The sequence below is a fragment of the Vombatus ursinus genome, unplaced genomic scaffold (genome assembly GCF_900497805.2).
Source record: "Vombatus ursinus unplaced genomic scaffold, bare-nosed wombat genome assembly UNPS02014779.1, whole genome shotgun sequence".
Taxonomy (NCBI): Eukaryota; Metazoa; Chordata; class Mammalia; order Diprotodontia; family Vombatidae; genus Vombatus; species Vombatus ursinus.
The window spans coordinates 47,244,660-47,268,849 of NW_020954557.1; the positions used below are offsets into that span (position 1 = coordinate 47,244,660).

Consider the following 24,190-nt stretch of genomic DNA (forward strand, 5'->3'; position numbering starts at 1 on the left):
CAGATGCCGCCGCCGCCGTGGAGACTCAGGGTTTTGAGCTGGGAGCGGGGGTCTTCGGGCACATAATTATAAAATATTTTCTCCGGTGTAAATAGATACACCCCGCCCTTCTCTCCCCGCTCCCCAAATTATAACCCACGTAACGAGAAGAAAACATGAAACGGAAGGAACTGGAAAGTTTGTTGCAACAAGTTGATGGCTTTGAGAAGCCCAAATTACTTCTGGAACAGTATCCGACCAGGCCCCACATTGCAGGTAAGGTTGTCCCGGCTGGTTCCTAGTGCAGGTCAGAAAATACAGCACCTTTGGCATAGGGATGCATTAGCGGTAGGAGGACCGCTGAGAATCGCGAACGCAAAGCCACCCATTGAACTGATGAGGAAACTGAGGCCCAAAGAGGCGAAGTGAATTAGAATCATTGATAGTAGGTAATTACCTCCACCATACAAGAATGTCATCCGCCTTTTATAGATGTGGAAATTCAAGCTTAAAAAAAGATAAATACCTTGCCCAATATGTTGCAGAGTTAAGCTAGTTTCTCGAGACTTAATGTTCTGCTCTCCCACCTCCCATTACTGGAACTCTCCCTTTTCATCTCCCTGACTTCCCTGACATTTTACAAAACTCAGCTTAAATTCCATCTTCTAACTAGAAGCCTTTCCCACCCCCACCCCATTAATATATAATGCTTTCTCTCAGTTGATAATCTCCCAATTATCCTGTAAATATCTGAAGTTTGTACGTAGCTGTTTGCTTGTTGCCTCTCGAATTAGACTATAAACTCCTTGAGCGCAGGAAATGACTTTTAGCTTTCTTTGTATACCCAGATTTTAGCACTGTGCCCTAGGCACTAAAATAAATGTTTGTGGACTTCTTGATTGACTAGATGTGAGGAACTACTCTTTTTTTTTTTAGTTAATAACTTAGGACAAAAGCTTAATCCTAAAATTTTTTTTCTAGGAAATATTCAAGAAGCTTTTTATAGCTGTCATAGAAATTTTTTTTTCAGGTAGCAAAATCCAGCAAGAGTTTTTATGTGTGTTTTCTTTGAACCTGTTTGAAAATGTTATATACCAAACATTGCACCAAAAACAACTGTTAAGACTTGACTAGAACTTCTATGAACATTTATTGAGCTTCCTTTGTAAGGTAGCATTGATGATTAACAGTGATTTGACAGTGACTTGAACAGCCGTAGAAACAGTGCTGTTACTCTGAATACCATCCCTGAGGTCAGTTGACTAATATGAGCCTGTATCAATGTAGGTCTTGGCTAGTCTTGGTTCTGGCACTAAGAAAATTTGATTATTTTAAGGTGTTCCTTTCAAAAGGTTTACTTAGAATGAGTATCCCTTTTTAGAGGACAATTTGGGATATATTATTTGGGGATGCATCATCTCTGTGGCCTTTTCATGTAGACACTTGTTCTGTCATTTAATTTTGGTGGTTTTTGTGACATAGCAAGTTCCTACATTTTGTGAGCCCTTTTCATAATGTACATCACTTAGAAGGATTCATGTAAGACAAATGAAAATGTTTCAAGAAGAATAATTTTTGGTGATTAGATTTCCATCAAGAGCCTTGCCTGTCCCTTGTCTCTAATTTGTTCCCCCCCCTTTTTTTTTAAAGCATGTATGCTATATACAATTCACAACACGTATGATGATATTGAAAACAAAGTGGTTGGAGATCTAGGATGTGGCTGTGGAATGCTTAGTATTGGAACAGCAATGTTAGGAGCAGGGTAAGTAATTCAGTACACAATTTCTGGGACCAACTGAATAGTGTTTATGGAAGTATGCCAGTCTACATTAAAATATGTGGGAAACAAGATGTTGTAGTACATTTTATAAGAATAGCAAAGAATAAACCTGATTACCAGATCACACTGGTAATCAGCCTTCCTTTTACACCAACTTATAAGCTTCCCCTGTTCTTTCTGGTTGAGTATACCCTTCTTGTTGAAATATATCACTGAGCAAATATATTGACATTTTTTAAAAGATGTAATAAATCCTTATTTTTGAAACATATTTAAATAGCCCTTTTTTGTTTTGCATTTACAGGTTGTGTGTTGGATTTGATATAGATGAAGAAGCATTAGAAATATTTAGTAGAAATGTTGCAGAGTTTGAGCTGACAAATATTGACATGATTCAGTGCAATGTGTGTTCTTTATCTGATACAATGTCCAAGTCCTTTGACACTATAATCATGAATCCTCCCTTTGGGACCAAGCATAATAAAGGTTAGTTAAAAGAAACAGATGTTCTGGTGCAATATTTATAGAGAAGTAAGGTTTAAAAAAGAAATCAGTGAATATTTACGGAAAGTGATTAGTTACTATCATTAGACAAGTTAGTCTTTTATGTAGGCATTACTGTTCTAGTTTGTTTATATATTGGTAGGGAATTGAGTTGTTCATTTTCTACTCTTAGTTTTCACCAGATTATATTATATAAAAAATTCTCTTAAGGGAATAAAACTGAACAGCCTAAGACTTTATGATTTTAAGAGACCTCAGTGGCCAGCAGGCCAAATTCACCTGCAGACTCTTTTTTTTGTACCACCTACAGCTAAAAAACATTTTAAATAAAGTTTTGTATTTAAAATTGTAAAAACCATAGCTAGGGTCAGATATGACCCTTGGCAGTAGTTTCCTGTCCTGTAGTCTGATCTAAACTGTACCTTTGAAGAATAATCCTCTCTTCATCATACCTGACAAGTAGTCATCTAGTCTGAAGATTTCTAATGGGCAGGGACCCATTATATCCTTAAGCAGACCATTCACTTGTTCCTAATTAGATATTTTTACATCTACATTATTAAAGGCTTTGAATATTTAAGATACTTTTTATAACTTACTTTGGGCTTATTTAACTTAGATAAAGTAAGTTTTGAATCCTGACAAAGCTTTTCATATAAGAAAATTCTTATTACCTCTTTACATTATCACTCTTACATAACTAAGGTGAGTTGAATCCTATGTTGTTATCCAGGTTTTCACTAAAGAGATCAGCCTTTTATGATATCAGTCGCTTATAATGGTTTAGTTATCCTCAGTTATTTTAACAGCAGATAGCTTTTTTTAAAAAAAGTCTCTGACTGGGGACTAATACCCTCATCTGCTAGTTTAGAAGTGAGCACACCAGTCTATTTCCCCTGATCACAACTAGTAGGAATTAGCATTGTTCATGATTTTCTCTGGATGTTATTTACAGAGCTTAAATAAGGGATAAAGAAAAATGGAGAGGAGGGAAAGGAGGTACTTAGTTTGTCATGGCAGGTTGATGGCACAATGGATAGAACACTGGGCCTGGAGTCAGGAAAACCTGACTTCAGATCTGGCCATAGACTAGTTGTGTTACCCTGGGCAAGTCACTTAACCTCAGTTTGCCTCAGTTTCCTCATCTGTAAAATGAAGATAATAATATCACCTACTTCTCAGAGTTGTTGTGAAGATCAAATGACAATAACAATGTAAAGTACCTGGCACATAGTAAATGATATATTTACTGTTACTGTTGTCACTGCATCTTTATATTATTTATCCTTTAAATATACTATCAGTTTACCTAACCATAAAGACCTTTTCCTCTATGAGCCAAAAAAAGCATATTTTGTTTACAAAACGTATTTCTAGTACTTCAGTGAATAATTTTAATCTACCATTTTAGCAGAAGATTAAATATAAATATTTTTTACTCCCTTCATAGGTATGGATATGTCATTTCTGAAGATTGCTTTACAAATGGCAAGAGTAGCAGTATATTCCTTACATAAAACTTCAACCCGAGAAGTAAGTCCAAACCATTAGCTTTTCCTTTGTTACAGTTTCTAAACTAGTGACAGTGTTGGGAATCCTGAATAACAGAGATGTCTATCGTACTTTTGTTTTTTGTACAGGTCACTCAGTTTCTGTAGTATTCCCCTTAACTAATAGCTAGCACCTCTGACATAGGGATTTCCACTGGACCACAGAGGCTAATTTGTTTTCTCTAAGACTTGGATGGATAGGAACTATTGGAAGAAAAGGAAACAGATAATGAAGCAACTTTAATCAGACCCTAATTAGGAGATAACAGCATGGAGTAGTAGAAAGCACATTGCACCAGGAACCTGGTTCTAATCTTGGCTCTCTCACTGTTTATATGAGCTTTAGCAGCTCCCTTAATTTCTCTGGTCCTTTGTTTCTTCATTTGTAAACACTGAGCTGATGTGGGATCATAGATTTAGAGCTGGAAAAGACCTTGACGGTCATCTAGCCTGTCCCCCACATTTTACCAAACAGGAATTGAGACCTGAAGAGGTAATTTGATTGATTGTGGTTACATGGTAAGTGGCAGAGCCAGAATGTGAATATAGGTCCGCTGACTCCAAATCCAGCACTTGTCTCACTTTCTCTCTCTGGATAATGCTAGTCAAATCAACATCGAATACTTTGTAAGTGCTGGGTGTTAGAAGAGCCCTTCCAGGTTTAAGACTGTGATAGTCTGAAAGAGTAGAAGGTGTCCAGGAAATACTTGTTGAGTAGGTGATTATAAATTAAGAGTTGTTGAACACTGATTAGTTTATTCAAACATTACATGTAAGCCAATGAGTTCTAAGGCCGTGTATTTTTTTTTTCAGCAGTATATCCCTTAGTAGAAGTCCTTTGGTTTTTCTAATACTCTCCTTGTTCTTTTCTTGTCTCCTTTGATATTCCTGGGTTCTTACAATGCCATCTGGTATACTCAATTCTATAATTAACTTCTAACCTTTGTTATTAGGAAACAGAAGCTCTTTAGGTGTAATTACTATCAGTGGATTTAAACAATGACCTTGGTTGCTACTTGAGCTGTAAAGACTAGGAAGAGAAAAAAGGAACAAAAATAGTAAAAGGAAAAATAGAATCTGAAAAGGAAAAAAAAATTCATGTACAGGAACTAATGGCCCTTATATTGCTTAGTGTCATTGATTACCTACTTTTGTCCTAATATAACCTTTTCACTTAATTTTCTCAGTAGAGTTGACAACTTATGCTTATTCCTTCTATATCTTATCCCTACTATCATCTTACTGATATATTCCATTTCTTATTAGAATGACCAGCCACTTAACCCTTCCTTTACCATTCTTATGGATGTAAGTATTAAATGGTTAAAAGTAAAGTTTTGATTCCCACAAACTTCTCATGCTTCCTAAAATTAAACCATACTCTCATACTAAATGTTTTCTAGCTAATGTAAAATATATGGAACTACTTTAGTTATATATAATTCACATATATTTGAATATTAGAGAAAAAATTAATCGATTACCTACTTTGTTTTTAATCTAGATCTGATTTTATCAATGTATTTCTGATGAGGAATAATTTAGGGGAATTTAATTTTTGCTAATAAATTACATGAATTAAGTATTCACCTCCCTGGTGCATATAGACAACTTATATAGATTGAGAGAGTTGCCTTGGGCTCTGAGAAGTTTAGGTGACTTGTTCAAGCACAAATAGTCACTTTTTGACCAGACATAAACACAGTACACCTCTGTTGCTAGTTACTTTGAAGACAGAAATTGAGTCTTAAGTAAACCTGTGGTATTTCTTTACACAGTAAATGAATCAGTAAGCCAATATTCCAAACACAGACTTTTGAATAACTAGTAAAATTTGACAGGATTGCTTATCCTTCTGTTAGATCAGCTCCAACAGGAAGTCTTCAGTGACAACTATTAGTCCCAATCTTTGCTGAATGTCCTGAGTTTTTTTTAAGTTCATAAATTGAAATAATGCTACTGATTTCTCCCTCACTGCTGTTAACTGATGTAGCAGTCAAGCTATTTAGGAAAGCCCCATATGCATTTTAACAGATTGTTAGCCATATTGAAGTTCTTTATTCTTATATTTTTAAAACTGTCATGCAGTCAATCCAGTCTTTAAAAAGATGAGTCTTGATAAGAGTATAGTATCAGTAGAAAGCTCCAATATATTTAATATAAGCATGATAAACTAAATTTTGTTTCAGATGGAATAAACCAACTCAAGGTAACTTTTTTTATGTTTAGCATATTCAAAAGAAAGCAGATGAATGGAAAATTAAGATGGATGTTATAGCAGGTAAGAATTCTGAATTTTCTTTAAAATAATCCTGAATCTGGAAGCCTGATGCTATTTGGGGTGGAGGTAGTGGTAGTATTGATAATATGTAAGAATTGGGAAAAGAGGGTATACATCATGTATTTTGCAATGTAATAAATTGGGCATGGCTCAAATGTTGGGTGAGGTTTTCGCTTGAAAGAATTCTTATATGGCATTCTGATTCCCTAAGTCCAACTATGTACAGGGCTTGTCTTTCACATAAGCTTGGGGAAAAGAAAAAATTTTGGGAGATAAAAGAATGGCTTTTCTTCCTTGTGCTCCCTAATGTAAAGAAACAGTTTAAGCTCTGTAAAAAGCAAATTTATCTCTCCACTGCCTTTTCAGATTATGCCTTGTTTTATAATTATTTGTGTCCATCATATTCCTTCACAGTCCTCGAATTCTAAAAATTCAGGGGCCATGTTTCCTTGTATCCACACTGGCTAACCCATAGTATCTGGCATTGAATAGATACTCAATATTAAAGTTTTGTTGTTTAATTTCTAATAGAGGAAAACCTTATGTTGATTATTATTACTTTCTTGCTTAAACAATCCAGTAAACAGTGTTATATTTCCTTATCCCTGTATTTTGTTTCTGCCCCTCAGTTAGCTCAACTATCAACTATGCCCTTGAAATAGCTGAAGTAAAATAAAGATTATACTCTAGGGTTCTCCCTTGTAAAATACCATGCAAACCACATGGACTGTTGCAGTAGCTTGCTAGTGGGTGTCCTGTAACAAGTCTCTCCCCACTCCAATCTGTCTTTCATTCAGCCACCAAAGTAATTTTCCTAAAGCACAGGCCCAATCGAAACGCCCCTGGTTGTTCCTTTTGCCTTTGGGATCAACCACAAAATATTCTGGTGGGATCTGAAGCCTTTCTTAACTTAGTTCCCCCCTCTACTTTTCCAGTCTTTTTCTGACTTAAAGTCCCCTCATCCTACCCTTGTACTCTTTGACATCTCTCAGCTCTGGACATTTTCTCTGGCTGTCCCCCATACCAGGAGTACTATCCCTTCTCATCTGGCTTCCCTCAAGACCTAGCTAAAATCTCATCTTCCATAAGAAGCTTTTCCCGACCACTCTTAATTCTAGTGCTCCATCTCTGTAAATTATTTCCTTCTTACCCTATATGCTTGTTGTCTCCCCCATTACAATGTAAGCTCCTCTTTTTAATCCTAGCACTTGGAACAGTACCTGGCAAAAGAGTGTGTGATTAATAAATGCTTATTGACTGAGTCAGTGTGGGTCATACAGTAGGGCTGGGTGGAGGATACAGCAACTTGCTTGAAAAGAAATGTGGAGGTTGGAGATTACAGAATGTTTGCAGAACATCGATTAGAAAACATTTACTGTAACATAGATTATACAAAGGATGAGTGAAGGGGACAGAGGAAGGTTGGCATCGTTTTTATTGTTAGCCTTGTATGCCAGTCTAAGGAGTTTGGAGTTATTATTCAGAAGAAATTAGGTAGTCATTGAAAGGTTTCGAGCAGTGAAGTGGTTTGGTTTGATTTATGCAAAAGAAGATCAGCCCTGCACTTGTATGGAGAATGGATAGAATTAATATTGGAGGTATAAAGAAACTTTTTGGTCCAGGGGTCTGGACTCGAGAGATGGTGAGAATAGAAGAGGATAGATGCAAGGTTCTATGTAGGCAGAATTAAGTCCTTCCATTGTGATGTTTGATATGAACCCATTAGATCAAGTGGCTTACTGTTGCAGGAGCCTGGAAAAAATGGGAAGGAAAGGAATGAAGGCAGAGAAAAGGACATCAATTTCCTTAGATTCAGAAAGGGAAGGAGCAAGAATGTTGAGAGAAGTTTTAAAAGATAAAGAATGGAAAAGTAGAGGAAGACCTCCGTTTTCTTAATGGAGGTAAAATAACTGAACATAGGAACTGAACACAGGCTAGAGAATGTAAAAGGTAATTAATGGGAATTTAATTAAAAACAATTCTCAGCTACATAGTAATCAGAATAATTTAACATGCCTTAATTAAAGTTTTGGCCTTGTCATTATGTCTTTTACATAAAACCACAGCTTTAAAAACTAGGGCTTATCCTTCTAAGCCTCTTAGAGGGAGGGACATTTCCAACAATCTAGTACCTTACTGCTAACATTAATATGGAGTTCAAAAGGCAAAGTTAGAAAGCCTCCTGATTTTTCCTTGAAAGTCACAGGAATAGTACCCTGGATTTATTTCATATCTTTCTTCAAGTTATTAATGTAGTGACTAGCAGAGATTCAAACTTTGGCCTTTTTCTAATTGTTTCCCAATTATGCAAAGTGGCTTTCATGCTTTTTCACTTAATATATTTTATATTTTAAAAAAGCCACAGAGGTGTGATATCATTGGGCCACTTGCTTATTGGCCTTGTATAGAGCAGGTGTTCTTAACCTAGGGCCTTTGGACTTATTTTGATAATTTTATGCATTTAAAAATGTCTATCAGAGGCTTCACCAGACTGCCAAATAGGTCCATGACACAGAATAGGTTAAAAACCCCTGCTATAGAGCTGGAGTTTTAAAATTGACAGACCTTTGAAACTGTCTAGTCCAGGGGTGGAGAACCTGCCTCAAGGCTACATGTAGCCCTCTAGGTCCTCAAGTGCGGCCCTTTGAGTGAATCCAAATTTCACAAAACAAATTCCCTTAATAAAAGGATTTGTTCTGTAAAACTCACCCACGGACCTAAAAGGCCACCAGTTGTCTCGAGGCTGCCGGTGCTCCACCCCTACTCTAGTCCATTCCCTTAAAATTATACTTTTAGAATTGAAAAACTTCGTCAAATTCAATTTAAGTGTGTTGAGAAACTTCCAATTTATTCATTTTGTAGCATTCACAACCAAGTTCTCTTTGAACAACCTATATGTTGTCTTTTCTAGGCAAGAATTTTCATCTTATTGCTTTGCTTTATATAGCATAGAGAAATGAAAAACAAATTTTTTTAAACTTGCAAAATCCTAATACCCTTAGCACCTTTTTTTTTTTTTTCTTTTGGTGAGGCAGTTGGGGTTAAGTGACTTGCCCAGAGTCACACAGCTAGTGAGTGTTATATGTCTGAGGCCGTATTTGAACTCGGGTCCTCCTGACTGGAGGGCCAATGCTTTATCCACTTTGACACCTAGCTGCCCCCAGCACTCACTTTTTAAAGAACCAGTTTGAATGCTATCTTTGAATTAAATTATTGTTTTTGTCTTCCCAGAGCTACGATATGACCTACCAGCATCATACAAATTTCATAAGAAAAAAACAGTAAGTTAAAATTTATGATATAACCACTGAAAAGATGACACTTTTAGAAATAATAGGGACCTTAGAGATTATGATTAAATATTCACAAATGGAAAGTTAAAGGTGGGTGTTTGAACAGTGTACTTAAGACAAACATGTTATAGTAGTTAACTATTCAGTTAGTAGATGACCTTTTCCAAAAAGTTGCCAGAAGAGTAGAAGAAAAACCTGTAAAATTAAATTGTTACATAGATGTTGAACAACCCTATATATTGGGTCATCTCATATACTCACTTAAGCCATACTTTTCTTGGGGGGTAACAACGGTAAAGGAAAACAAAGCCTGATTTCTATTCTGTTAAAAACAAAGGAAACCATATAAAAATAGCAGTATAAAAATAATTAAGACAATTTAGCCTTTTATATGGTATACATTTTATTTGTTGGTATTTCCAACATTACAGAGCCAGGCTTCACTGAGAGAACCTTTCTTTTGATGTTCAGATCAATGTCTGAAATGCCAACATATATCATGAACAAAACTCTACATATAAAAAAACCATCCAGATTAAGTAAGGATACCTGGACAACAAAAACAAGTTAAACAAAAATAGTCTTTCCTTCTATTATAGGTGGACATTGAAGTGGATTTAATTCGGTTTTCTTTGTAAAGACCCCCAAATCTGAAACAGCTTAAAACTTATTTAAAATGAATAAAAATTTTTGTATCAAGCTACTGGTCTCCAGCTCCATTTTCTGTTTTCAACTGTTTTGGTGCAGGTTCTTCTTTTTCAGGTTCTTCTCGTGTCCTTTTAAGGGATCCTATAAAAAACAATTAATTGCATTCAGACCAAACATTAAAATTACAAGTTTAGATTGCAACATTAAGATTAAAGACCACAAAATTAGAATGTCCTTGGTACTCTTTTTAATGTATTTCTGGTGATATTTAGCTATTTTTTCCAAATGAAGCTGTGTCAAGTTTCAAAAAAAGAGTTTCTTCTGTTCACAGACGGTAGCTTAAGATTCAAAACCAATTTTCCAACTTATGGCACAACATAAAATAAGACAACTTCTAAATAATCCAAGAGATTTAATTTTATCCAAGTATTTAAAGTCTTGATTTTCTCTTCCTCTTCTATGAAAACTCAAAAGATGAAGGGGAGAGCAATTATCCATTCCTATAATTCTACTATAAAGTCTTTATCTTCCAAAAAACTAAATTTCTTCATTTACAAAGATATATAGTTTGCATTTACAAAGATATATAGTTTGCAACCCTGAACAGGGGTGAAGGGTGGAACAGAAAAATATAAAAATAAAATGTAAAACTTCTTAGTTTGGATTGCATTTGTTAAGAGTTAGCAACATACAGAACTTGCTTTCTTTGTATGAGCTTGTTTTCACTGACAATTCAGGTCAGTTGTGAATGCTCCTTTCTGAATGTCACCACACTTCAAAGAGTTAGGATATTCTGTCACCAGTTTGGTACTTTGCATTTTAAAAGGGCCATCCTAAGCCAACTTAATCACAAAAGTTGTAATGAAGTTCTCTCACAAATAAAGCTTACCTCCAGCATCACCATTTTCCTGTTCTTCATCACTATCAAATTTTGTTTTTTTGCCCTGGAATTGTATTTTTCCTTTATTGGGTGTACCCTGAACAGCTTTACCACCTCCTCTTCCTTTTCCTTTAAATTTGCGACCTGTAGATATATATAGTTTTTAAGATTTTAAAAGCTTTACCTAATACTTATTCCTTCATTTTCTTATTTTGGCTTATGCAGTAGTTAGCATTTCCAGAACAGTGGTAACAATATTTTATTCCTGGATCTTATTGGAAAAGCCTACCATTTCTCCATTATAGATTTATTCCACATCCTGTTTTTTTATTATTATTATTTTTTGGGGGGGGTGAGGTAGTTGGGGTTAAGTACTTGTACAAAGTCACACAGCTTGTGAGTATTATGTGTCTGAGGGTGGATTCGAATTCAGGGCCTCCTGACTTCAGGGCCAGTGCTCTATCCACTGTCCCACCTTGCTGCCTGTACATCTTAGTTTTAAATGTCATTAAAATGGTCAGTCTGTCCCAATATTTTTAATATAGATGGGTGCTTGGGGCTTTTTAAAAACTTATTTTGGCTAAGATTTTTTCAGATGAGAGAGTAAGCATAGGCAAATTAGAAATAAATTTACTGCTTTAGTAAACTATAAAGTAAATCCATAAAAACATCAATCTTTTTGTATATTACCAACAAAGTTTTAAAATTCCCAGGTCACTTTAAGTTACCTGGCTGTAATTCTCTCATCTGTAAAGGGGAGACTGAAACTAAGTAATCTTCCAGTATTTTACAATTCAATGTAACTTCTATTACCTTTTGACTTCAACTTATTTAGGGATTCCTGTTGGTCTTCAATGATTTTTTTCAAAGCTTCTTTCTCTGTCTCTCCTTCTAATACTTCCCATGTTACATCTTTGTTTCTTAATTTTAAGTTTCCATTATTTGCTTCATTGGCTTTGTCCAGTGCTTCTTTTGCCTTTTCTTTAAATAGGATTATTCCCTGTATCAAACAATAACCATACATATTACATTCTAAGCTGACTCTCCAAGTATACATTAAAACAGCAAAGTAATTTTACTATCTTTATAGCTCTGGAAAGAACATGATAAATTCAAAACTGAGAAAACATTTTTAAATCTTAGTGCTTTGAGTACTATGACCTATGATAAGTCTCTCCCCATAAAGGCCTCCTTAAACGGTCTTATCAGTTAACATTTTTACTGATAAACTAGCCTAGATTGAAATCTACCATTCTAAAAATCTTAATAAGGAATACTATGGAAAACACCCACCTGATGCTTCTAGTACTATAAATTTATTTGGCTATCACAATGGCAGATTCAGAGAGACAATAATAACAAAAGAAGAAATACCTGTCCAAATACCACTGTAGAAACCTCAAGGTATTGGACAGCAAAAATGCTATCAACAGAGTACTCACAAATAAGTTGCCAATACCCACACCTTGAGAGAAGTGAACTTCTAAGAGAAGGGTCCCCAGAAAACCTTAACCTACCCCATTAAAACAATGCAAAAGTGACCTCTGTTGAATTTTTCTATCCCAATCACAATTCCTAAGTTTATGCTGAAAACTCTTAATCATTATATAGCACTTAGTCTACAAAAGACAACGTCTAATCAAGTGAAAATCCTTCATGACTGCAGTAAGTTGTTCCCCCTACCACCAAAAAAAAAATAAAATAAAAATGGGGAGAGAGCATTTCATTCTTAATTAAGAAAAAAGCAACCATGGTTCTCCTGAATGCAGCTTTTTAAGTAAAACACATCTCTAACCTCTTTTGCTCCTCTGATGAAGTCTATCCACTTTATTTCTCCATGATTAGAGAAAAGTGTGTGAAGATCTTCTCTACAGGTTTGATCATCTAAGTCACCAGAAAATTTCAGCAAGCATCCAATCTTTTCATCCAGGGATTTCTAAAGAACCATAAATAAGACTAATTATTAGAAGGAATCAAAATCTAAGTTTCTTTTTAAAAACCATAAGAGAAATTATTTTGTCATTCCACCTATGTAGAAAATAAGTAAAAGTCTGTTATAAGATAATACAATACTCAAGATCTCTGCAGATTCCCTCAAAAGATATCAGAGTTCAAAATTCTAAAGAATCTGTCAAGTTTTGACCTACAGAAGTTCAAAACAGCTGTTGACCAAGTTGGCAATTATACCCTTTATCCTAAAAATTTTCTCTGTAAAATCTCCTTCATATCATGGTCTTACTTTCTTCTACAAATCATGTTTACCAAAGAACTAAATAACATAGCTGATTAAATCAAACCATGTTCTTTAGAGAATAAAACTTTGGCTAAGTACTACTTTGGGCCTTACAAATATTGAATTAAAAGTTGTTGAAATATTTCACTTTCATATATGTACTACTATGGTACAATCAAAATGATTACTTTTAACCATAGAAGATATACTAACCCAGCTTCATTATTTACATGTTTGAATGATAAAGACTATTACACTTAAACACAAGAACTCAGTACTTGCCAATTCAGCATCTTCTGCTTGCCTCTGTTTTTCTTCTTGCTCTCTACAAAATAATAGCATCAATGAATTTTAAAGTTGGAAGGAATCTTAAAGATAATTTAGTCTCAAACAACTTAGTCTAACAAATAGCAAAGCAAAGGCCTACAAAAGTAATCTTCATTAAGTCACAAAGTTAATGATCCAAGTTAACTAGAACTCATTCTCCATTATGAAGACCTCAGTTAAGTTAAGTCTGGCAATTTTGTGTTCCCTAAATCATCCTGTGAGCTTCCATGCTCCTTGCAAGCATTTTAAGCTGTCTAAACTCAAAACTCATTACCTTAAAATAGCTCACTCTGAGAGCCTGATGTAGTTTTCACAAAAGAGCCCACCAAAACTAACTCTCTCTCCAAACATCTAATGGCCACCTCAAGTTCCCAGGTAATCTGCCACATACTGTATGTTTATGGTTAGTAGTACACGATTTGAAATGTAGGTGGAAATAGTTTTAAATTTCACTTCCACAATACTTACTGTTTAGCTTTTGCTTTAGCTTCTACTTTATTTTGTTTCCTTTCTTCATTCTTTTTTGCAAAGTAATCTTCCCTAAAGGGCAGATAATTGAGCTATTAAATGTGTAGGAAGAAACCTTAAACAGTATGACTAAAAAATAAGAAATAACTTTCCCCACTTGGTATGGGAGAGAACAAAAGAACCACTCTGGAATCTCCTAGGCCACACAACTATTAGCACGGGGTTCCTGGCTCTTGGACCGCTAACAAATTGATTAAATTCCTCTTACATGTTCATAGTTACCATACTGTCCTCTGGTTGTTTTAATTGTTTTGCATTATACTCAACAATCTTAATTACATTTATACCATCCTATTAATCTAGCAAGACTTACTGAGCCAATTATCAATAAGTTAAGACCCCATGAAGATCTTTAGAGAGCTCTTTGGTTTGTTTTTTTTAACCATACTTCATATAACATACTCCCAATTTTATCCAATTCTATTCTCAACACTATTTGTTGAAAATTTTCTTTTCCAGTGAACATGATTTGATTTCTGCAATTTATTGGCTCAAAGGAGAGAATTTATCTCTGTATTTTTTTATTGATAAGTGCCAGATTTTTCTCAGAGAAAGGTCAAAGTTTGGGGGCAGCTAGGTAGTGCAGTAGATAGAGCACCGGCATTGGAGTCAGGAGGACCCGAGTTCAAATCCAACCTCAGATACCTAACACTCACAAGCTGTGTGATTCTGGGCAAGTCACTTAACCCCAATTGCCTCATAAGGAAAAAAAAAGGATCAGAGTTTTTATATTTCCAACAGTAACAAATGTGTACCTGGTTTTGCAAAATCCAGCCAACTCGAGTTCTTTAGCTTTTAATTCTTTTTGCCAATTTCAAGGGTGTGAGGTAGTGTTTAGTTTATACCCCAAAAGGAAGGTTAGGCATTTTTTCAAGTGATAAAACAAAATTTGTTTCCTTTTTTGTAAAATGTTCATTTATAGCCTTTGACCATTTATTCATTGTGAACTAGTAAACTTTATTGGTTCCTTAACATTTTTTATTCCAAGATTCTGTCCATCATAATTCCCATAATATTCCCTTCAGTTATACTTCTATGCAGAAATTTATTCTAATAAATATCTTGTCCCTAATAATTCCCTCTGTTTGTTCATCTCTCTTCCAGAATAGAATTAATAAATCCTTTTTCTCCTAGTTTTGATTTTCTACAGGTTTATCAAACACTAATACTTTACACATATACTTACGGTTTTAAAGAAACCATTTGGTATCTTGATTAGTACTGGAATAAATATAATGAGGACTATCATCATTTCTACTATATTAACCCAATCAATCCATGTACAACCAAAGTCCTTATGATTATTTAATTCTTCCTTGATTGTCATCATTCTAATGGTCCTTATACAAGTCTGACCTTTCTACTACACTATGGCTGCCAAAATGATCATAGCAAAGATTTGCTGCAATATGTTCAACCTGTTACAGCAATATTTTTCAAGGTTAGATAGTCAGGCTTATGTTAGCAATGTCAAATAAAATGTGTTTCAACGTTGGCAGGAAAATACCCACAAGAGCCTAGAATATAAAATTTGAGTTAAATCTTCATTAAAGACACTTAAGCATGTTAAAAGCAATTTAACAGAATATCGCAATCACAGTCTTCTAGGTAGAAGGACCATTAGACCATGAAGGAATCCCACTTGATACTGGACTACTCTCTACAATACCTCGGACAGTCCATCCTCTGGACTCTCTTTTATTTAACAATATAAAGGACCTCACAGATCAACTAGTTACTCATCTTATTTTAAAGATTAAGAAACTGATGCCCACAGCTTGAACTAAACATTTAGAGTAACTAACAAAAAATTCAAACTCACAAGAAAACCCATTTCCTCTCTGGATGATCCTTTAATATAGAAAATTCCCCCATATACCTACCTCCTGATAACTTCTACCCACTGTTACCTCATCATGCCTTACAGAAGCTCCAAAACAGCAATTGACTCTTCTCTCCCTCCTAGTTGACAGCCCTTCCAAAATATTCCCCCTCAAGTTTCTTTTCAAGATGAACAAATCTACCTAGTTCCTTCAACTAAGTCTAATCTAATATGGTCTGATGACTCCTTTACCATTGGTTTATCAATATAGCCCTTGAAATGCAATGCCCAGAACTAAACACAGTCTAGCTGCACTCTGGGACAGAGATTGACTTTAATATATCCCTTTCCTAGATAATACAGTTCTATTAACAGAATGTAAAATAGCTTTCTTGGCAAGCATGTTACACCACCGACTCACTTGATTTGCTTTCAGCTACCCTCAGAGCTTTCCCCAAGAAATGTCTTCATCTTGTACTTATACATTTTTTTAAAAACCAAAAATGCAGGATTTAACTCTGTAGTATCTCAAAGTCTAACAGGACTTTTGTTATTTTCTATACATTCAAAATGTTGATTACAAAGCCCTGTGGGCATGCCACTAAAAACTTCCCTATTTGTTGACATCATCCATTATCAACATTTGGGTCCACTTGTTAAGTGGGCTACATACAAACAAACCAATTTTACTTTTATGGCATGATTTTTTTCCTTTGTGAAACTGGCTCCATATTTAGAGTTATGAAAATTAGACATTAAAAATTCATTAAAGTGTGTACTATCAGGCAGTCCTTTTTTTCCCCATTTTAATCAGAAGGTAATCATGAGACTCAAAATGTCTTTTTTAAGTCTAGATACACTACTATCTATACATTCTAATGTACTGATCAAATAATCTTACCCCCCAAAAATGCTGATAAAACTTTTTATCTGAGAATTGAACTGGCTCATAGCAGTCAATGCTTCAACAGTAAGCTTTTAAATGGCACAAAAAGCTTACAGAAGCTCAGAATGAAGGTTTACATAGGAAGCCCTTATCCACAGAAAACAATGAAAATGATGGAAAAAAGGCAAGACTTGGTCTTTTAAATAAAGAATTCATACTGAGAATGATGTTTACAGTTAAATTTAGATGAAGAAAAACTCATCATGAAAGAGTTTCAACAGTGGTAACTTTTCTGACAACGTGGCACCTATTATAATCTTTCCAGGGAAACTGAATAAAAACATGGCATTCTCAGGAAACTGCTAGTGAAATACTGTTTTCAGTATAAAGCCAGAAACAAAATGCCAAGTAGTGCAATCGATCATCTCTGTATTTTGAAACTTTCCCAAAATGCGCATGTTAAATCAAAATAAGATAATAACAGATTTTTCACTGATAGCACTCACTGTTCATGCAGCAATCATCTCAATGAAATAGTCTGTTAGACTTAACAAATCATATTTTCGTAAGGACTCCTAAAAGCTCCCAACATGCTGCCTTTGAAGCCTCCCCTACCTTACTACTAATTCACCTTCCCAATATAATATTAGTTGAAGTATTATCAAACTAACTTACTTAAAGAGTATCAGCAGCTCTGTATCTTTGTATTTCTGTCCAGGGGTTTCTATAAACTTCTTGGCAGATTCAACACTATCAAACACAGCAAATATTGATCCCTATTGAGTAATAAGAAATTATTTTAAAAGAAGATTAGTGATATTTTATGCAATTCCAGAATTTTACTTTTACAAAGACACATGTAAATTCTCATACCTTAAATGCTTTATGTAATGTTCTCCTCATTTGAATATTCTGTACTTGACCTTTGCCTTCTAACCATTCTTTTATGTCATCAAGGGTTGCATCTGTTGGAAAACCTTTCTGGTGAGAGCAGAGAAGGAAGGGATGATTAATTAGAAATTGCAATATCCAGAAAATGACATTTCAGCTAACTTTATGGCAAAATAGCACATTTAAGTTGTTTATATTTTACAACAGAAATAAATCTACATGGGGCAATTGGAATTGCCCTCAAATACAGTTAAAGAATAAATGTAAAGTAAGCTCCAATAGAAGTCATACTTACAACATAGATGGATCTGTTTTTGACTTCATTTTTATATTCATCTGTTACTTCAGGGAGGGGTTTGTTTGGTGATCTTCTGATTTTAGTTTTATCCTCACTAACTTCCATGAGTTCTGCCTTTGATTTCTTTAGAGCACTTCTTATCACATCAAAGTCTTTTGTTAGTTTGCTCAATCTTAAAAAAAAAAAAAAGAGAGAGAAAGGGAGAGTCATAGTGGGAACTCAGCATTGTGTTGAGAAGCCTAAGACTTTTTACAAAGATTTTTACCTGTTGAATTTGATCATTATCTCCAAAGGTACCCAGCCATCATCTATTTTGATCTGTTCCTTTAAAAATTTGTCTCGTGGAAGGTTAAAGTCACCAAAATAGTACTGTAAAATGAGTACAACATATTGTCATTGTAAATATTCATAAAGAAAAGCAAGTTTGACTTAAGTTCCAACTAGTGGTAGGAGAATGGCACTTCATTTATATGAACCAGTATAAGGATGACAGTGACCTAGAAACACAATAAAGGCGACTCCTCTTAAATATTATATTAAGATGGTATTAAGGAATATAAATATTTGGTGAGCATAAACCCAAGGTAACCAATCAGAAAGATTTAAATAATTGAAGATCCTGGGAGACACATAAGTAAATGGATCATGCAGATCATTAGAATTGCAAACTTGTACATACATAAGACTGTCCTTTTCTGAGTACCTGAAAGCATTTATCAAAGCATCAGTTTCAAGAATAAGCTGTAAAATGTGCCTCTTTTATAAAAGGCAGCATAAGTATGCTTCTGGGTGACTTTTTTTAGAACTCCATCAAAAATGAGACATCTACCTCGACTTTATCTGGAGGCTGGCAAACTCTCAATGATGACAATTTATAATTGGATGTTACATGCATTTTAGAATTAAGATAAATGAAAATCTGTGATTAATAAATCTTTGAAAATAATTAATCTGTTGGTGATTATCTAATTCATCCATCCTCTGGTCTTGAATGGCATAGTTAACAGCATGTCAGCTATAATAAAAACTCCCAGTCCACTGCTCTTCCTCAATGATCAATAATTAGTTATGAGAATTACAAATTAGAAAAATTCATTTCCCCCAGACATTAAGACCAAATTATGATTTTAGACGGCCAAATTTTCAGTTTAACTAAATGAAAAAATTATAATAATTCATACCTTTTAACAAAGAGTAGTATCTAGCAAGAAAAAGACTAATGTCATATTCAATAGATAAAAGAGATTGAACCAGATAATTAGGTATATAAAATAGAGCCATCTAGCATCACTACATTTTCCCTATTACCAAATTTCACACCTACTTTTCTTTAAAGTTTATTCACTCCTGAAGGCATGGTATGCAGTTCAGATAGACAAGAATTCTTAGCTCTTTGCTTAGAACTAAGTACATAGAAAATGTATTTCTAAGGCTGTTACATTTTTAAAGGACAAACATTCTGATGTTATTATGATGGTAAAGTTATCAGAAACATTAAGTTTATTGGAAACAATTATGCTGTCAGGAAGATTTATACAAACAAGTTGAAGAAAGACTATGCACTTGGCAATAGAAAGGTCTATGACGGGTCAGGAAGCTGCAACGTCGAGGCCATATATGGCCTTCTAGGTCCTCAAGTGTGGCCCTCTGACTTAATCCAAACTTCACAGAACAAATCCCCTTAATAAAAGGATTTGTTCTGTAAAATTTGGAAAAGCCACACCCAAGGACCTAAAAGGCCACATGTGGCCCTGAGGCCAAAGGTTCCCCACCCCTGGCTAGACCCTTCATATTATAGTTGTTAGAGATATTATAGATGACGATTTAAAAACCAGAGTTGAAGTGACTTACCCAACATTATATATCAAGCTAGTGAAAGAACCTGCTGTAGTCCAATGTTCTTTTCTATAGCCCTACCATGAGCACCCACCAACATATTAGTTTATCAGATTGTTGTTCCATTGTCTGACTGTTTCTGAATGCTTTTGGGGTTTTCTTGGCAAAGATACTGAAGTGGTTTGCCATTTCCTTCTCCAGCTCATTTTACAGATGACGAAACTGAGGTAAAGAGGATTAAGTGACTTGCCCAGAGTCACATAGCTACTAAGTGTCTGAGGCTGGATTCAAACTGATGAAAATGAGTCTTCCTGATTCCAAGCCCAGTGCTCTATCCACTGTGCCACCTAGCTGCCCATAGCTTACCAGATTAACCAGCTATTATTTATTAGACAGCAGGACTCCACTGAATGGAACATAAGATAAATGAATTTTAATAGGGGAGACAACTAAAACATGAAGCAGTTTAGGTGGGGGTGGGTGCCAAGTATAGCTGGAGATGGTGCCAAAGGGAAATGATAGAAGTCCGGGGAAACCAATGAGTAATATATGAAAATACTAGTCACCTGGGGATATGGGAATTGAATGCTGATAAAGAGAGAAGGGATACTACAGGCAAACATCACCTGCTCAATAGTTCTGAAGAACCAACCTGAGGAAAACTTATGAAAATAGAGGAAACCTAAGAAAGGATAGCAAAGAAACCTCACGTTTTCATTTTTTTCATTCCCTGAAATGAAAGAGAACAGACCTTTGTATTGCCAAATGCATAGTCGTTCTGGCCCTCCTGGAGGGCCACATGTGGGGCCCCCCCCCCCCCCCCCCCCCGGTCTATGATCTGCAAAGATCGTAAGTTACCATGATTAAACATAATATCTAGATTCCTCAGAAGAACCATGAAACAATAGCCAGTATAAATCCTAATTGGAGTTCCATAAGTTAAAAATGCCAAAAGAGTTTAGATGACAATTTCAATTATGAAAATAATTAGAAAATAGATATGTGAATAAGGCAGAGCAATTGGTATTACTTTGCATGAAAGAAGTTTGGAAACACTTCAATGATATGAAGGATTATTAAACAGAAAGCGATAATTAACTGTTCTCTATGTCCAGTGAAAACAGAAACAGAAAAACCGCTTCAAAACAAGAAAAATTTAGGTTGAGAGGAAAAATTTCTCAATTCAAAGGTTCATTCAGCACTACAAAGGATTACTGACATGATATAAGATAGAAGAGGGGTGGATAAGAATGTCTTTAAAAACAGGAGAATGGTACCAGTCCAAAATGATTTGAGACAATCTTATCTAAAGGCAGGGAGACTAAAATACAAGATGACCTTTGTAAGGCCTCTTCTATTTTTATAATTTCACAAACCAAACTGCAGTTTTATTAATAGCATATATTAATATATTTGCCAGCATCAACAGAATGGCATAGCTTCATTTGAATCAGTTATAATACTAAAACAAAAGTACTACTGGTGTCTATTTTACAAACTCAAACACTCTTCTAAGTGGCTGGTTTTATAGGTCATCAGCACAAGAATCATACCTCAATTTGTTGGCAAATTTTGGACTCCAGATCAGTCATTTTTTCACTATCACCATTCTCAGCCATTGTGGGAGCCTGTAATTTTTCAAAAGAAATCACCATGAAGTTATCTTATTTTTGCAGGTAAACTCATCTATGAAAACAAAAAAACTTTAGTACCTAATGCCTCCTTCCACCAGTGCCTGGTGATTGTTTACAATTTAGGAATCCTGCCAGCATCACATCTCTGTTAAATATGGTCAGTCAACTAAAAGACCAAAAATGTATTAACTGCAAAGATTAGGTACCAACTTCCTATGAAATTTCCTTCAAATATAGATGATTTCATACTGAATCACAATAGAACTTCTCCAATATAAAGTTAGCTAATATGTATGAAGAAAAAATGATAAAAAAAGATTGTTGACATTTAAAAATAACACTTTTAAGGGCCATGGTTACTATCATCTAGCTAATAATTTTATCTATTTCTTATGTTCTTTAGCCCAAACAGAGGGGGGAAAAAATGCATTGGTTTACAGAGCTCTTTCCTTACACTAACCCTATGAGTAGGTAAAGTAAATGTTATTATTTTGTAAATGAGGAAACAGGCAAAGAGAAGTTAAACAATTTTTATACAAACACAAGATTCAAAGTTCTGAGGTGAGTTTGGAGCCTAGGTGTACTGACTGCAAATTTAAAGATAATTACACTTTTTGTTCATCTGTAAAAATGCAGTAAACTTATCTGCTGATATCTTTTTTTTTTCCCAGGCAAAGACAAGGTTTATTAGAACATCCATCATATTGGGCAGACTCTTAAGGAGTCTGAACATTAGTGAGCTATTGGCTAGATTATAAGAATCTGAGCCATCTGCTGATTTCTTAATGGCCTACTTTCTGATACAATTTCAATTTGTAATTATTTTTTTAAAAAACTTTTACAGTATTAATGTTAGATGTACTCATATCAAAGTGCTCTTTAAAATGTTTCCAAATAAATGGTTTCATTTATATCCATTTCCTGACTCATGAACATTAGTGATGATATTACAAGTAGGTACTATAAAGTTTCTTTTCATTAACACTCAAATAAAAGCAATATTTCTCTTTCTGATCTCAAAGCACTTATGGAAAAATAAGCTAATTAAAAATATATACAGATAATAGAATTGAGGGCGCTGAAAAAAACCTCAAGAGCAATGTTCAAAAGATTTGCCTTAATCCGAGTGGTCAGTAAAAAAAAAGATCTTGATATATCAATGCACTGGGTGGGAGGAACAGCATTTATTCTGTGCTAAGGGATAGACTGAAAACTAAATTATTGCCTAAACTATGGTTCTCAAGAAATCTTTAAGGAAGGTACTACCAGAGTAGACTAAGGGGTTTCCTCACCCAGGGTTTCCAACAAGCACTTCACTTAAGATTATATTCTAAATATTAGATCCTGCAATACATTGGGCTGGGGTGGAAAGTTAAGAGTTGGTGAGTGTCTAGCTAAGACAAAGAGATCAACGAGTCCAACTTACTTGTTTTACAGATGGGGAAATTAAGGGCCAAAGAAGTTAAGTAATTTGTCCCAAGTCAATTTGCTAACTAGAGAAAGGGAAGCCTCAAACTCAGGCCTCCTCCACCCTAATGCCTATCTTCGATTATAACTTTATGCCTGATTTCTCTTCTTTCGTATTTGCTTTAAAATGTCATACAAAATCTGCCAAATACATATGACAAATACCACCATAACTTTTCCAAGAACATTCCTTAACTTGTTTAACAAAGTTAACAAAACAAAATTCCAGGGCAGATCTGCCCCGTCGGTTACAATTTTTTGTCGTGGGAATTTAACCCGCATCAGAACTAGCTTACTCAAGCACCTGGCCAACTTGGTCCTTCTGATGATGACTGTCTTGACCTGCGGACTTGGGCTATTCTGGCACCTCTGGTTTTCTCCTACCTCGGCCCCTTTAGGTCCTTGCCTTATTTGGATCAGACACCTCCAAACACAACCAGGGCTTTCGGTCTCGCAGTTTAAACAAGTCTGATCGGCACGAAGGCCCTCTTAGAACATCGTAGCCGCGGTTGGGAGTACAAGGCCCGGGCCGCCCGGCCTCTCTCTCCCACCCGGAGGCTTCAATGCGCACAGGCTCGGAGCTCCCATGCCAGCCCAGGCGGGGCCCTGAAGACCCGCCTTCCGGCAGCGGCCTCTTCCCGGGCCCAGACGTGGAGAGGAGACGGGACCGAAGGACCCAGGAAGAAGGGAGAGATCCACGGCGGAAGAGCGAGGGGGCGCCGAGCAGGTGCTGCCCGCACGACCCCCATCCGAGAGAGTTTCTTTCTCGGCGAGGAGCCAGAAGCGGCGGCCCCGGGCCCAGCACGTGTGCGGAGCCGCGCGGTTCCGGTCTGGTCGGCTCCATCCCAGGGCAGCACGCGCCGCCCGCGAGAAGAGGCAGCACGCGCCAGCCCTCCTCCACCCTCCCCAGCCCGCACGCACAGCCGGCTCTCCGGCCGCCGAGCTCCGCAGCCCGGCCTCCCGCCGCGAGGGCCCAGCAGCCTGCAACAGGAGGGCAGAAGCGGAGGCCAGGCCGCCCAGGACCCCTATTCCAGCAGGGCGGAAGGGTGGAAGGAAAAGGAAAGCGAGTCAATACAGCCTCTCTCCAGGGTCTTCAAGCGCCTCACCTATTCCGTGAGGTTCCGACAGGGTCTGCGACGCCCCGCCACGATCCCCACAACCCACGAACTCACTCCTCGACTCCCTGTGGCAGTGAAACGGCCGGAGCTCGTCCGCTATTTAAAGGCCGGAGCTGGGCCCCGGCCCGGCAGCCCCCGCGGCCGGAGGCGGGGCCTAGCCTCATCTGGAGGAGGAGCTGAGGTGGGAGCATGCGTGGTGTCAGGCGCCCGCGAGAGGGGCCGGCCTAGGGTG

At 36.2% G+C, this 24,190-nt stretch overlaps 2 protein-coding genes across 3 annotated transcripts; one reads left to right on the forward strand and one right to left on the reverse strand.

Moving 5' to 3' along the window:
* METTL5 (methyltransferase like 5) lies at positions 1 to 10,089 on the forward strand. 2 transcript variants are annotated; one of them, XM_027865902.1, is made up of 8 exons: positions 1 to 255; positions 1,630 to 1,744; positions 2,067 to 2,248; positions 3,717 to 3,799; positions 5,083 to 5,124; positions 6,046 to 6,097; positions 9,329 to 9,378; positions 9,990 to 10,089. In XM_027865902.1, the coding sequence occupies exons 1-8, from the start codon at positions 156 to 158 to the stop codon at positions 10,026 to 10,028; spliced, it is 663 nt and encodes a 220-aa protein (XP_027721703.1). In that variant the 5' UTR covers positions 1 to 155; the 3' UTR covers positions 10,029 to 10,089. The 2 variants fall into 2 exon arrangements, with proteins under 2 accessions (XP_027721703.1, XP_027721704.1); XM_027865903.1 differs by lacking the exon at positions 5,083 to 5,124.
* Positions 9,769 to 24,106, reverse strand: SSB (small RNA binding exonuclease protection factor La). Its single transcript, XM_027865901.1, has 12 exons — positions 23,947 to 24,106; positions 21,293 to 21,367; positions 18,169 to 18,272; positions 17,901 to 18,075; positions 17,588 to 17,695; positions 17,390 to 17,490; positions 13,947 to 14,018; positions 13,434 to 13,476; positions 12,714 to 12,854; positions 11,732 to 11,918; positions 10,928 to 11,062; positions 9,769 to 10,179 (listed from the first exon to the last, which is right to left on the reverse strand). Exons 2-12 carry the CDS (start codon positions 21,356 to 21,358, stop codon positions 10,091 to 10,093), a joined length of 1,221 nt encoding a protein of 406 aa, XP_027721702.1. The 5' UTR covers positions 21,359 to 21,367; positions 23,947 to 24,106; the 3' UTR covers positions 9,769 to 10,090.
* Between the last annotated feature and the right edge of the window lie 84 nt (positions 24,107 to 24,190).

Bases quoted from the DNA above. Each gene is read 5' to 3' on its own strand.
- SSB (XM_027865901.1), bottom strand. From the start codon at position 21,358: ATGGCTGAGAATGGTGATAGTGAAAAAATGACTGATCTGGAGTCCAAA. The intron at 13,477-13,946 runs GTAAGTATTGTG...ATTATTTTGTAG, and splicing joins GCTAAAGCAAAAGCTAAACA to AGAGCAAGAAGAAAAACAGA. The intron at 11,063-11,731 runs GTAATAGAAGTT...ATATATCTACAG, and splicing joins AAATAAGTTGAAGTCAAAAG to GTCGCAAATTTAAAGGAAAA.
- METTL5 (XM_027865902.1), top strand. From the start codon at position 156: ATGAAACGGAAGGAACTGGAAAGTTTGTTGCAACAAGTTGATGGCTTT. The intron at 256-1,629 runs GTAAGGTTGTCC...TTTTTTTTAAAG, and splicing joins GACCAGGCCCCACATTGCAG to CATGTATGCTATATACAATT. The intron at 9,379-9,989 runs GTAAGTTAAAAT...CTTCTATTATAG, and splicing joins AATTTCATAAGAAAAAAACA to GTGGACATTGAAGTGGATTT.